This window comes from Amphimedon queenslandica, unplaced genomic scaffold (assembly GCF_000090795.2).
Source record: "Amphimedon queenslandica unplaced genomic scaffold, v1.1 AMPQUscaffold_13502, whole genome shotgun sequence".
Classification (NCBI taxonomy): domain Eukaryota; kingdom Metazoa; phylum Porifera; class Demospongiae; order Haplosclerida; family Niphatidae; genus Amphimedon; species Amphimedon queenslandica.
The window spans coordinates 412,635-424,728 of record NW_003546262.1 but is presented as its reverse complement, the minus strand read 5'-3'; the positions used below and the strand labels follow the sequence as shown (position 1 = coordinate 424,728).

Genomic DNA, 12,094 nt, shown 5'->3' with positions numbered 1-12,094 from the left:
TTACAATATCACAAATAAGATTTAAAGGCCGGATCTTAAGATCTAACATAAATTATATCTTAAATGCCAGGTCTTACTTAAGATCTCACATGAATTATCTTACAATATGTGACCATAATTGACAAAAGGTACCTTATGGCGGATTTTAAAATTCATCATTATAATGAAAAATATCAACATGTGAGTGCTCTGTTGGACATCTATTGTGTTTAAAAGTTACATAGTAACTTTTTGCATCCTGTGGAGTAATTTCATGATAAATAGGGGTCAGGAAGTTGGATTTTCTTGGCTATAAAGGCAAATTTCACTACCCGCCATAAGGTACCTTTTGTCAATTATGGTCACATATGACTGATAAGATTCAAAGGCCGAATGTTGCGCAAGATCTTACATGAATTATCTTACAGTATCACTTATATTATCCTACATGAATTATTTTACACTCAAAGCACATCCAAGATCTTACATATGTTCTTATGTTAAATCTTAACATAATTTGTTGCATTATAACCATAAAAGATCTGACTGACATGCATAATCTTACATAGATGACATTGAAATCTCAGGCAAGATTTTACACATAATCTTACATGTTATATCCAAACATTATTTGTTACAGGATAACCAGGCAGGATCTGACTCTTCATTTTGCATGCCCAATATTATATGTTCTTACATGCATTACATATGTATTAGAAAACAGCAAAACAGTTATACTTGACTTTATATGCATAAATTAATTGTTAATATTATTGTAAAGTAATGTATTATTAGTGAACTTCAAGTTGGTTTGGTAAAGGGACACAATAAACGGTTTTCTGGCCAGAATTTTTACCTTGAATTTCAATAAACTTATTGAGAATTTTAAAAAACTTATTGCTGTAATTTCATCAGTTGCCTTCACTTCCAGAAACTGCTTTTAAGCAGACAAATTGGCGAATTAGAGTAATTAGGGGTGGTCATGAATTTGAAAGAGGAGTCTCATTCGTTATATAATAATTTATGATGAAACAGAAATGAGTGCATATATGATCTTGCTTTGAAAAAAAATAGGTTGTACTTTACCAATTTTTATTGATTTATCCTTATTTAGGTATGAACAATCGAATTATTGCACAAGTTGCTGATACCGCCACTTTCTCTAATGTATATTGTATTTTTTAGCATTTGCTGCTTAAAACAATGTACTTCTTGACTAGCATTGACGTTATAGTGCCTTGCAACTAACATTTTATCTTCTGTTAGTGAATATGTACTAATTTTAATAACGATATAGCATCCTTCAAATAACTCATGTAATATTTATTTGTTTTTGCATAAGAGTTGCGTAATGTATTCCTTTGTGGACTCATTCTGAGATGCACTTAAACTAAGCAACTTTTTAGGTACCATTTGAAGCAACTGAATCTGAAAACTCATTCGGGGCAATTCTCCTTGTTCCATGAAAAGTGGTCCCAAACCCAAACATTGACCATCCCCAGTGGTCCCCATAACTGAACAAGTGGTACTGTGTGTGTTAAGGAGTGCACATTGGCTGTGTACATATTTGGCGAATATAGTTCACCAGATAATTGGTAAAAAGTGGCCAACATAAGATGAACAAAATGTAAAGCTTGTATTTTGATTTCATCAGACAACAAAATTAGGAAAGAAGTGACTAATAAAGAGAGATGGTAAAGATATTTTGGCGGCAGAAATATGGACAAAATAGGCAATGAATAACAGAGAAGTCAAGCCCACAATTCAGAGGTTTTAAAACAGGAAAGAGAATCAAAAGATCTTGGAAGGCGTTAGATTTCAATAATTGGTTTTATGTCTAACAATAATGCCTTAATATTACGAATACTTTTACGTACACTATATGGCTTTGAATGGTATTGTGGGTCAAACCAATGCCTCATTAATTGCTTAAATACTCCTTCCAATGCTGTGTGCATGTTGTCAATAGGAATACATGATGGAATCTCTAAGTAATCCCCCAAAAGGCAAGGATCTTTCACTCCATCGAAAGGTTTGGCCAGCTGAAGATGCCAAATGCTTCATTGTTTCACTATTTCTAAGTTAAAGTTCTAGGTTTGGGTGATATATTCCTGCACATTTACAAACTTCACCCTTTTTTTCAGAACATAAACATCCGTATTCCCCATTAAATTGCTTGGTTAGTCATCACTCTTTTCTGCAGAATGTGTCATTGTTGAAGTAATAGATTGTTAGATTTCTTCCTTTCGTTATCATCTTTACACCATTTCGTCTTAAAACGAGGATCTAAAACTCTAGCCATTATAAAAAGCTCTCTGTCTTCAAACTTAGACATTCTCTTGTTCAAAGAACTTTGTAGTGCTGAAAGCATCCTTAAATTGAACGTAACTGATACGTCGTTCAAGGACTGACAAAGCCCTCTTGCGCATGGCATAACAAAACTAGCTGTTACTACATTTTTGCCTTAAGTTAGATTTGTAGCTTCTAGAAATGGAGACACTACAGCAACCATACCTTGCAGAAAACTCCTGTAATGTAATGTTAAATGTGGAGCATCCAATAACCTAAGCTTGTCATTAGGAACTCTAAGAATCAACTTTATGCTTATTACTTCACTGCTCCATCTCATTGCATTACTACTTTGCAGCCTTATCCTTCCTTCCAAAACTTCAGTAGCTGTTTGGAATTTTGGAACATGTGAGATGATTGCAGCGGCTTTACCTAATAGTTTCCTGTCTGGACCCATTTCTTTCATACCATCTTTTACTACCAATCGGATGCTATAAGCAAAGCAAGTATCATGTTCGTGCATCAGAAATGTATCTGTCACAAACTCTCTTATTTCATCGTCATCAACACTAGCACTTGTTGTTTCATCGACATCTTCATCATCATCAGATTCAGACTCTGCAACATGGGAATTTTCAATTCCAGGCAGACATCGCTTCACAACATTGGCAGCATTATCTGTTATTGTTTTAAGGATCTTGTTATGTATGTCATTAAAAGTTATTGTCTCATCATGGCACTGAGCTATATTCTCTGCTGTGTGTCGTCCTTTAATTCTGTTGCATTCAAGCATTGCAGTTTTTAAGGACCAACATATCATAAAATGACAAATAATGCCCAAGAATCCTCTCAATTGACAATTGGACCACAAATAAAGTGTTAGAGACACCGTTTTCGAGGAATGAAGAATATCAATGTGTTTGCCTCTTATAACCTCATCTTTTTGAGATATTAATGTTGTAGTAAAGTACTTTCGGGAGGGTACGACAAAACGAGGATCTAAGGTCTCAGTAGAAAGCTTGAAGCATGGAGCCTCAACAATAGACAGAGGTAACATCATCTCAGATACAAGTAATGTTAAAGCATCATTGGCCCTCCTTTGTTGATTATCATTAGTGGCATACATTCTAGGGTTTAACATCGAATCAAATCAAGGTTGTTCTTGTCCTTTAGTGGCCTTAGCCTCAGCCTTACTATTGTTGTAAATTCTTTTATGCTTCCTCTATAAAAAATTTAAATAGTAAGAGTATCCTCTTAAAACTACATGTGTACTTACCTTTAAGTGAGTAGTAAAATTAGATGTAGTTGTATGTGACCCTTAAATTGATGTACCACAATGCTTAAATTTATCCATGTAGTTACCCGCAGTGTTTGAGGGCAGCTGAAACTGATTAAGAGTTGAGTACAGTTTAGCCATTATCCTTATCCAGTTGAATGACAGTAACAAACATGTGCTCTAGGCATCACATGACAAAGCAACTGCAACAAAATGCGCTGTGCTGACAGTGGCAGTGACAACTTGACACTTGAACTGTCAAGTACATCATGTGTGTAATCAATGCATATTACATCATAATTTCTATTAAGATTACAATTACTGACAGTCTAATTCATATTACTATTACTTTTACAATGAATTACATTTTTTCAATTATTATTAAATTGCTATGATACCAATATTTCCAAACATTACTGTTACTATTACTCTTACATATTATCCATGTCTGGTGGTGGCATACTTGTCACCATTAGGTACACTGCCACAAACTACCGTTTGATGATTTGTATACCGGTACGCCATCAGAACTTGAAGCAAGACCTGTATTTTTCCAAAATGACAAAAACCTCCTTCAGACATTAGGTTTCGAATTTCACTTTCGTCAACATCCCTTATAGATGAATTCGTCGTGCTCTTCTAAAGAAAAAGTAAACATTAATTATAGCTTAAAACATTTAGGACTGTATATGCTCTATACTGTATAACTGCTTTAATTTTGCTTCAATTGGAAAAAGCGCGTCACATTCTCTAGCTTTTTGTTTAATGCATTGAGTATTTGAGCAAGTTTTGTCAGCTTGTTTCAAAATTTTCATTCACACAGAGCAAAATTTTAGCTGTGTTTGCTTGTTAAATGAATCAAAATATTTCTTAAACTTGTAAAAACTTTTAGGACAATAATTTTGTAGAGTAGGACAGTGAGCCTATTTCAATAGTGAATATTGGTTTCTTTTTTATTCATTGCTATACCCACTTTAATCAGTGTAATAAGGTATTCCATAGCTTTGAATGGTAACTGAATTTTCACAGCAAAATACATCATTGAATACCAACTACCATTGATGGATATAGAACTTCCATCATAAAGTAAAGAAACATCTATGCGTTTAAGATCATTTTGTATTTTTCAACACAAGTTTACCCTCTTTGTCAGTGTCAGTATTATCACCACACTCATTATCTCTGTCATTATCACTTTCAATGTAATCATCTTCAATGTAATCATCTTCAATGCTGAAGATATGATGTGGAATAGAATCAAGAATCTCGTCATCTTCAAAATCTTTAATTTCTTCACATGTGTCCGTGGCTCTAACCTTAATCTCATTGTTCATACAATCCTCATCATTGTCTACTTCCCTGTTACTTTTGAACCATAGTGGCATCTTTATAAAGAGAGTAACTTTTCATTATAATACCTTTATTTTGATCACTTCTATAGTGGCTGCCTTACTAGCAACTTTTGTCATCAACTTTTTTATAATCTAATCCATTCACAACTTCATCAGGAGAGCAACCTTCAGTACTACAGCTATCAGGTATATGAACAACATCTCTATTACAAGTAATAAAAAACATTAAAAATGGCAAAATAGTAGGATTTAATTGGGAAAAAGTAAGGAAACAAGAGGGTACTTGCAAACTGGTGTGGTAAGAAATCCTACACCACTGCATGAAGTCTGTTACCCAAAAGCATAGCAATTTATCCTCACGGCCAACTATGATAGCACTATATGAAGCCATCATCTTTGATGCAGTCGTGTAGGATTTCTTACCACACCAGGTTGCAAAAACCCTTTCTTTGTCCCAATTCAATCCTACTATTTTCCCATTTTTAATGTTTTTTATTACTTGTTTCCATTTTTTTCTTTAATGTGATAAATTACATCCTGTTATGATTGTGTGGTTAGGTTAATTATATTCATACTGATCATGTACGTTTAAATTAAAATGGCGTCAAACCACAAACCCACAAGGTGTCTGCAGCTGGATTTTGTCTTCCATTTTGCTCCCTGTCTTTGCTTCTTTTTGAAACTACCTTTGTGGTCCTTGACCCAAGCACAGAAGAATGATGCAAAAGCCAACTTGAGCGGTTCACTGGATTAAAAGATTATCAGGTGCATAGAAGAAGATGAAAGAAGAAAAAAAGTCTGAAGAATTTTGTAGAAATTTGAATTTGGGCCTGTTCTCCAGAAATGCTTCCGCTACATTACAGGCCACTTTAAAGGTACCAGGAGAATCGCTCAGTGAAGGAGAGCTCATCTAAGCCATTTATAAGGCTGTACAATGTAAGATAAAAGAGTTATAAGTGTTTGAAAATCATTTAAACGGCCGCCATCTTGAAAAATCAACCTAAATCCTACATATAGGCTACCGCCTATATAATATTCAGGTAAACTTTCTTCATTACATTTTTGCCCATCCATTTCAGTAAAATTTTAATTTTACACATTTATATTATAACATTACCTTTTTCCTTTCTAATAGCACAATGTTCGACGGGGAATGTTTGCTAGTGCATTGAAGATATCCCCTACTTTTGCAACCACTGGAAGTAGCCTCCTAGAACTCATCTTGGCCGTTACTCATTTTCTGTCTTTTTTTATATCTCCAGTAACTATTCTTTGGCTTTGAAATAGTACTGTCAGTGACAAAAGACTTGTATTTCCTTTTCTGAATCCTAGCTTGTTTCAGTATATACATGTATATTAATTGCTTTTACTTGTAAAACATGCACGCAGTACAATAACCTCATCCACGTAATTGATTGCGCATGCGCAAGGGAGATGCGAACAACGTGTAGTTGATGTGCTTCTGCTTAGCCAGCTCTTTCTCCTTTTCTTTACCTCTGCTTCATAATCATAACTTCAGCTCATAAAGACAAGATAGATAATGAGGTACTGTAATTGTTGTTCTATAAATACTTATCTCATTTTGACAGCAGTAAATCTAGAAAGAGGCTAAGAAAACCATCAGAGAAGGTGAAAGAAAACGGGGATAATAGAGTCGAACAGCATCTACCACAAACTAGTACGTATCATAATTTTAAAACCTAAATTCCACATAATAGATATGGTGTTACCTCATGTAAGTTATTTAATTAGCTGTACCAGTGTTTTGCATTACCAATCATCTTGCTTTAAAGTCTATTATGCCCTATACACATAACGCCTGCTATTCAATTCCATCAGATCAAATTAGTTCAGTTTGCCTGAATATTGTTACAATAATTATATTTCACTGACCCTATTAACTGCACTGAGTTAATTCATTTTACTTTCAAAATTAAACTATCTATTATAAGTTAAAAAAATTATTTGCATATTGCAATTATAATACATCAAACTAAGATAATACCGTATATGTGGTAAATTTTGCTGTTTGTTAATTTTCATTATTTTCGTGCTCTTAAATCACCTCTAACTCCATTTTATTGTATGAGACTATAGCAAGAACACAAAAATTAGCTCACATGAATATTATTTTTTCAGCACATTTCATTGAAAACACATAATTATAAATGCTCCAAAATTTGAACATATACTGTAAAATGTTTCATTTTAATTGGTAGTGTGGTGCACAGTAAAGTTAGAGAACAAACATGGTTCAGAAAAGGAACATTTAGTTTGTAGCATGTATCTAGAAATTGAAGATGCAAGTCAAGTGACAATTAAAGAATTGTATTCTTTCAATAATGTTTTTTGGGTGCACAAAAAAGTTCCTTATGAAGTTACCATCATGAAAACTCATGGTACTTAGTAATTTAATGTCATAATAGTAATTATTGTTGTATTAGGTAAAAAAACCAACAAATCGTTGCATTAATGACAAATTGTCTTATTCTGATAGCTCTGCTGATGAGAGTGAGAAAATACCTGAAAAGCCACTAAAAAGTAATTTCCTGTCTTGAAATTATCAAGTTTTATTTTGTTACCCTGCCACTTTTGACAATAGTTTTATTGTTGACCCTAAAATAAATTCTATTATACAAGAACATTTTAATGTATTATATATATATATATATTGTTATTACTCTTCTTTGTAGAACAAAAATGTGATAAAAAATTACTGAATATATTCCTCCTGATAATGAAGTTTTGTGACAGTCTAATATTATATACTTATGAACATGTATAGGTCAAAATTGTTTCTCAAGACTCTGCTGGCTCACTTGATGTACAAGATCCAGTTTTTACAATAAGGTAAATGAATCTTTCAATGTCATTATTAAAACAAATTATTATATTTTAGCCGGTAGCATCTCAATTGACACAAGGAATCAACTTCCTCTGCAATGGTAGTTTATATTATTTTAATAAGGACCTTCATTAATAAATGAATAGTTTTAAAGTTACATTTGCAACTCCCTACTCATTCAAGTAATGCAACTCCTAATGGGTCAAGTAAAATCCTAAAGCTGGCAGTTAACATATATCATGATGAAGATGTAAAAGTATGCATTTACATGTATATACTCATACATTCGCTTAGCCAGAATAGAAACAGCATAACAGTGTAAAAATATTCCTATAATTCTTTTTACCACCTTGCAAGTACAACTGGGTTCTTATTAAGACTTATGAAGGTTCTTTCTACCTTCTAATGCTTCTAGAGAAGTCTTTACACAGTATCTATATGTTTACACAGTATCTATATGTTTTTTCGCTGTTACAAAGCTCATAACTTTGTGCCGTGCGCAAGCCGCCATTTTGTTTGCCGTGACCATACCCACTACGTAGCGTGGGCGGGTGGTTGCTAAGGTTTGTTATTTCTCCAATGCAACATGTATAGAAGAAATGTAAATGTTGACATACAATCAAATATATATATTTTGCCAGGAGCCCATGATAAAAGAACGGGAGTTGGAGTGCGAAGCGCCCATGCTTTAATTAGTTTTTTTCCCTGCTAACTCTGTCTAGCGGATATACTATTTCATAGTAGTTATTACAAAAAAATAATTGTAAACCACACCCACCACACGTTTTTTTTGTGATGGAAGATGCCACAGTCACTCCTGGCAACACACATAAATCCTTTACTCCAAGGAGGTCACCAAGGATTCTTGCTAGCGGTCTAAAATGTTTGATACCATCTCTACACCTGTGAGAAACAATTTAAGAGCCTCTATATTAGCTAAAGAGAGGGATAGTGGTACTGATTTGACTACAATACGGGAACTTCAACGCTTTCTTGAAAGCTTCTCTTCATTGACAGCTCAACTAGTACAGGCAGATGTTGAAAGTATTAAAAGTTGTAGATTTTTAGTTGTTACAAGAAATATGAAGTCTTACAACTGTCACATTGGCCCATATAATGCTGTACCACTGAGTGTTAGTGAAGATGGTAAATTCAAATTGCTTTGTCATGACAAAACTGTAGCAGAAGGTATGCTAAGTAACCCAGTGTCATCTTGTTGTGTCACGGAGTCCATCAATAAACTAAATCATAAAACATGGGAAGTTTGTCCTGGCATTTCTGGTTACTCTGATTTTAAACAAAGTATTGGTTTTGATTTTCAGAGAGTTTTAGTCTCTACTTTCCTTCCTGAATCAGTTCGAGACCATGAATGCTCAATAATATTTCACGATCACCTACACAAAAGTCAATGATATGTCACAAATGTAGTTCTCTTAAGTGGGCTCTAACTTAACGAAAGAGAATACATGACGATATGACATCAAGCCAGTGATTAAAACGACAATGCACCTGTTGTATTGTACCATTTAAAGTATTAAGTCCTGTGAGCCAAAAGGCTCGAGTCGACAACATGAGAAAAACTATCAAAGGCCTTCAGTTCAAATCTGAATATTAGTCAAGGAGGATGGAACGTTTCTCAACAAATGAAGTCCAGAATGGTGAAGTTGGACAACTGGTAGAGGCAATTTGTACCTGTGATGAAGGTCATAAGATGCTTCATAAAATATATTTAGAAGCTGATGTTTGTAAGGAAGGATTAGGAAAGGTGCTCGAAAACAACTGGGACATTGATTACACTGAATTTAAAACTGATCATGAAGCAAGTGGTATGTCCAATTGCATTGTCTAACATGTAATATTGCTGCAATTGTATACAGTTACAGGTAAAAGATCAAACAAGTGGTCCTCAGTCACAATTCATTTGGCATTGGCTATATTTTCAAGGAGCCCTTCAGCATATACTGTAAAATAACTTGGTATTCTTATTCTGCCTTGTAACAAGACTCTTCAAGGATATATGGATCAGCATTGCAGTACTGTTGGAATTAATGAAAATGCACTCCTGGAACAGACTGCTAATATGCATCCTTTCAAGAAGAAAGGGTAAAAAGTTGATTTGTTAGACCTACTGGTGAGGGTGTATTGATGTGGGATGAAGTAAAGGTATGTTAGATTTTTATAAGTGTATGGATGCATATCAAAGTCAAAGTATTGACATCACTGAAATTTTTATTATTTAGGTACAATCAAGAGTTATTTGGAATAGCTGTAATTCATCCATTCTTGGTTTTTCAATGTCTTCAGATGATTTTATTTGATTACATGATGTATATGATGCATTAAACGAGGATGAAAAATGCCAAAAGACTGCCAATGTCATTCAGTTCTTATGGCAAGATCTTAGTTCCAGATTTGATGTATTTGAACCATACTTTAACTGTTCATCATCAATGGATATGACTTTTTTGCATTCTGTCGTAGTTCGACAATGTTGTCCTTTTCTCAGTTTGGGTTTGCAGTACGTGCCTTGCTATGTGATGGCGCTAGTAGCAATCTCAGCTTACTGAAGCTCTTATGTGGATAAAAAGATATTGAAGATCCTTGGTTTAACTCAAGTTTTGACAGAAATAAGGTTTACTTTATTGTTTGCCTTTCTCATCAGGTATTTACTTCATTATGTGTGAATCTAATTATTTATATTTTTTTTAATGTACATTTAGCTTAAAAATATGATGGCAGCTTTATTTAGCTCAAAGGTTGACGGTAGTAAAGATTTTATAAAAAGTGATGAAAGACTTGGATGGTCTTGAATTGAGTCTGTATATAAGTCTGATAGGTATCATGCACAAAATGGAATCAGTAGACGTGTACCTGGTCTCAAGTATGCCTCTGTTGTGAGGGACTCATGGACACGGCTTAATGTGCTCCCAGCTAAGATCATGCAAGTAATATTAGTCCATCTAGTCCTTTTATCTTACTGCTTGACTATATTCATTTAGCCAACCACATATGATCGCTGCAATTTGTGAAAAGGGTTTGAAGGGGGACATTATGAGTGGAAATTTCACGCAAACAGCAGAATATCTTGAGGCATGCAGTTCCATTATTGAGAATGGAATACTGTCTCATGAGATGATATCATCTGCTAATTCAGCATCTTTGTCCATCATGGAACATGGAATGAAATGGTTTATTGACTGGAAAAGGAACTTGCTCAAGAGCCTGGTATTATCATTTGTTTATACACACTGTAAACATATTTTTTAGATATATAATTATGAAGTCCTCTACAAAAGTCTTCTAGCCTGGCAGGTATATTTTAGAATATACATACCATTTTATTACTTTGCACACTTCATTCTTTCTCTAGACTTGGGATCTACTTCTAATTATGTACTATGGTTTTAGGGATTTGTGTGAAGATTTTCTTGCTAGACATCTGTTTTATTGCTCCAATTCGTGTAAATAGCAGTGCAATTGAAAGCATTTTAGCAGTCTTAAATATATTCCTGGTGGTAACCTATCTTCAACAAATTATGCACCATCTCTATCTTCACTTGCTACACAACGCAATGTTCAGGTAAACCCTCTATCAGAAAAGGGGTACAGAACAACTGAAATTAATATAAATTAGAATTATTTTTTTAATTGTTTGAAGCATAAAATTAAATGACCAATATTCATGAACGAACTTTTATTGCACTATAAGTCTTAAGATGGTCTCTCAGACCTTGTTCTGCATTTACGACTTTCCCTTTCCTTTCAAGGTCCATTTCAACAGCTGCACACATGTACTCATTTACTCTGGCGTGGAATATTTTTTTGTCAGTTCATTGTAAAGTCGAGTAGCAATAGGACGTTGTGCATTAAGTCCAATTGTTTTAATATTGTTTAGGAAAATTGTCCTTAGGTTATCATCATTTTCAATAGCTGTCCGAGCTTCTTTGATCATGTGATGGCCTAAAATGCAGCTACATTCTTCATTTACTAATGAAGAAACTTTTTCAACCAGTGCTCTCATGTATGGAGCATTACTGGGCTGATGATAACCAATCCACCTTGATGTAATAGGTGAATTTAAGCTGGTAAACAAGTCAGCTGGTCCTTTTTGCCTCCTTCTGTCTGAATATAGGAACTATCTCTTTACTTGTAGGTGAGTTTTGCCCTCTATACTTGTAGGCACTTGTATGATCTCAATTTAATTTTAATTTTTCTGTACTTATAATAAGAAAGTTTTTTGGTATGATAATTTGAGCTACCAACTTCACGTGGCTGGATAGAAAGCTGCATTTCTTGTACATAGCTGCCCTAACTCACATCATTTTTGGCCCACTCAGCCGGATAACTCACTAG

At 34.1% G+C, this 12,094-nt stretch overlaps 1 protein-coding gene across 1 annotated transcript; it reads right to left on the bottom strand.

Annotated features, from left to right (window-relative positions):
• Positions 1 to 2,443: 2,443 nt before the first annotated feature.
• Positions 2,444 to 3,394, bottom strand: LOC105316683 (uncharacterized). Its single transcript, XM_011411765.1, has one exon. It carries the CDS (start codon positions 3,392 to 3,394, stop codon positions 2,444 to 2,446), a length of 951 nt encoding a protein of 316 aa, XP_011410067.1.
• Positions 3,395 to 12,094: the final 8,700 nt, after the last annotated feature.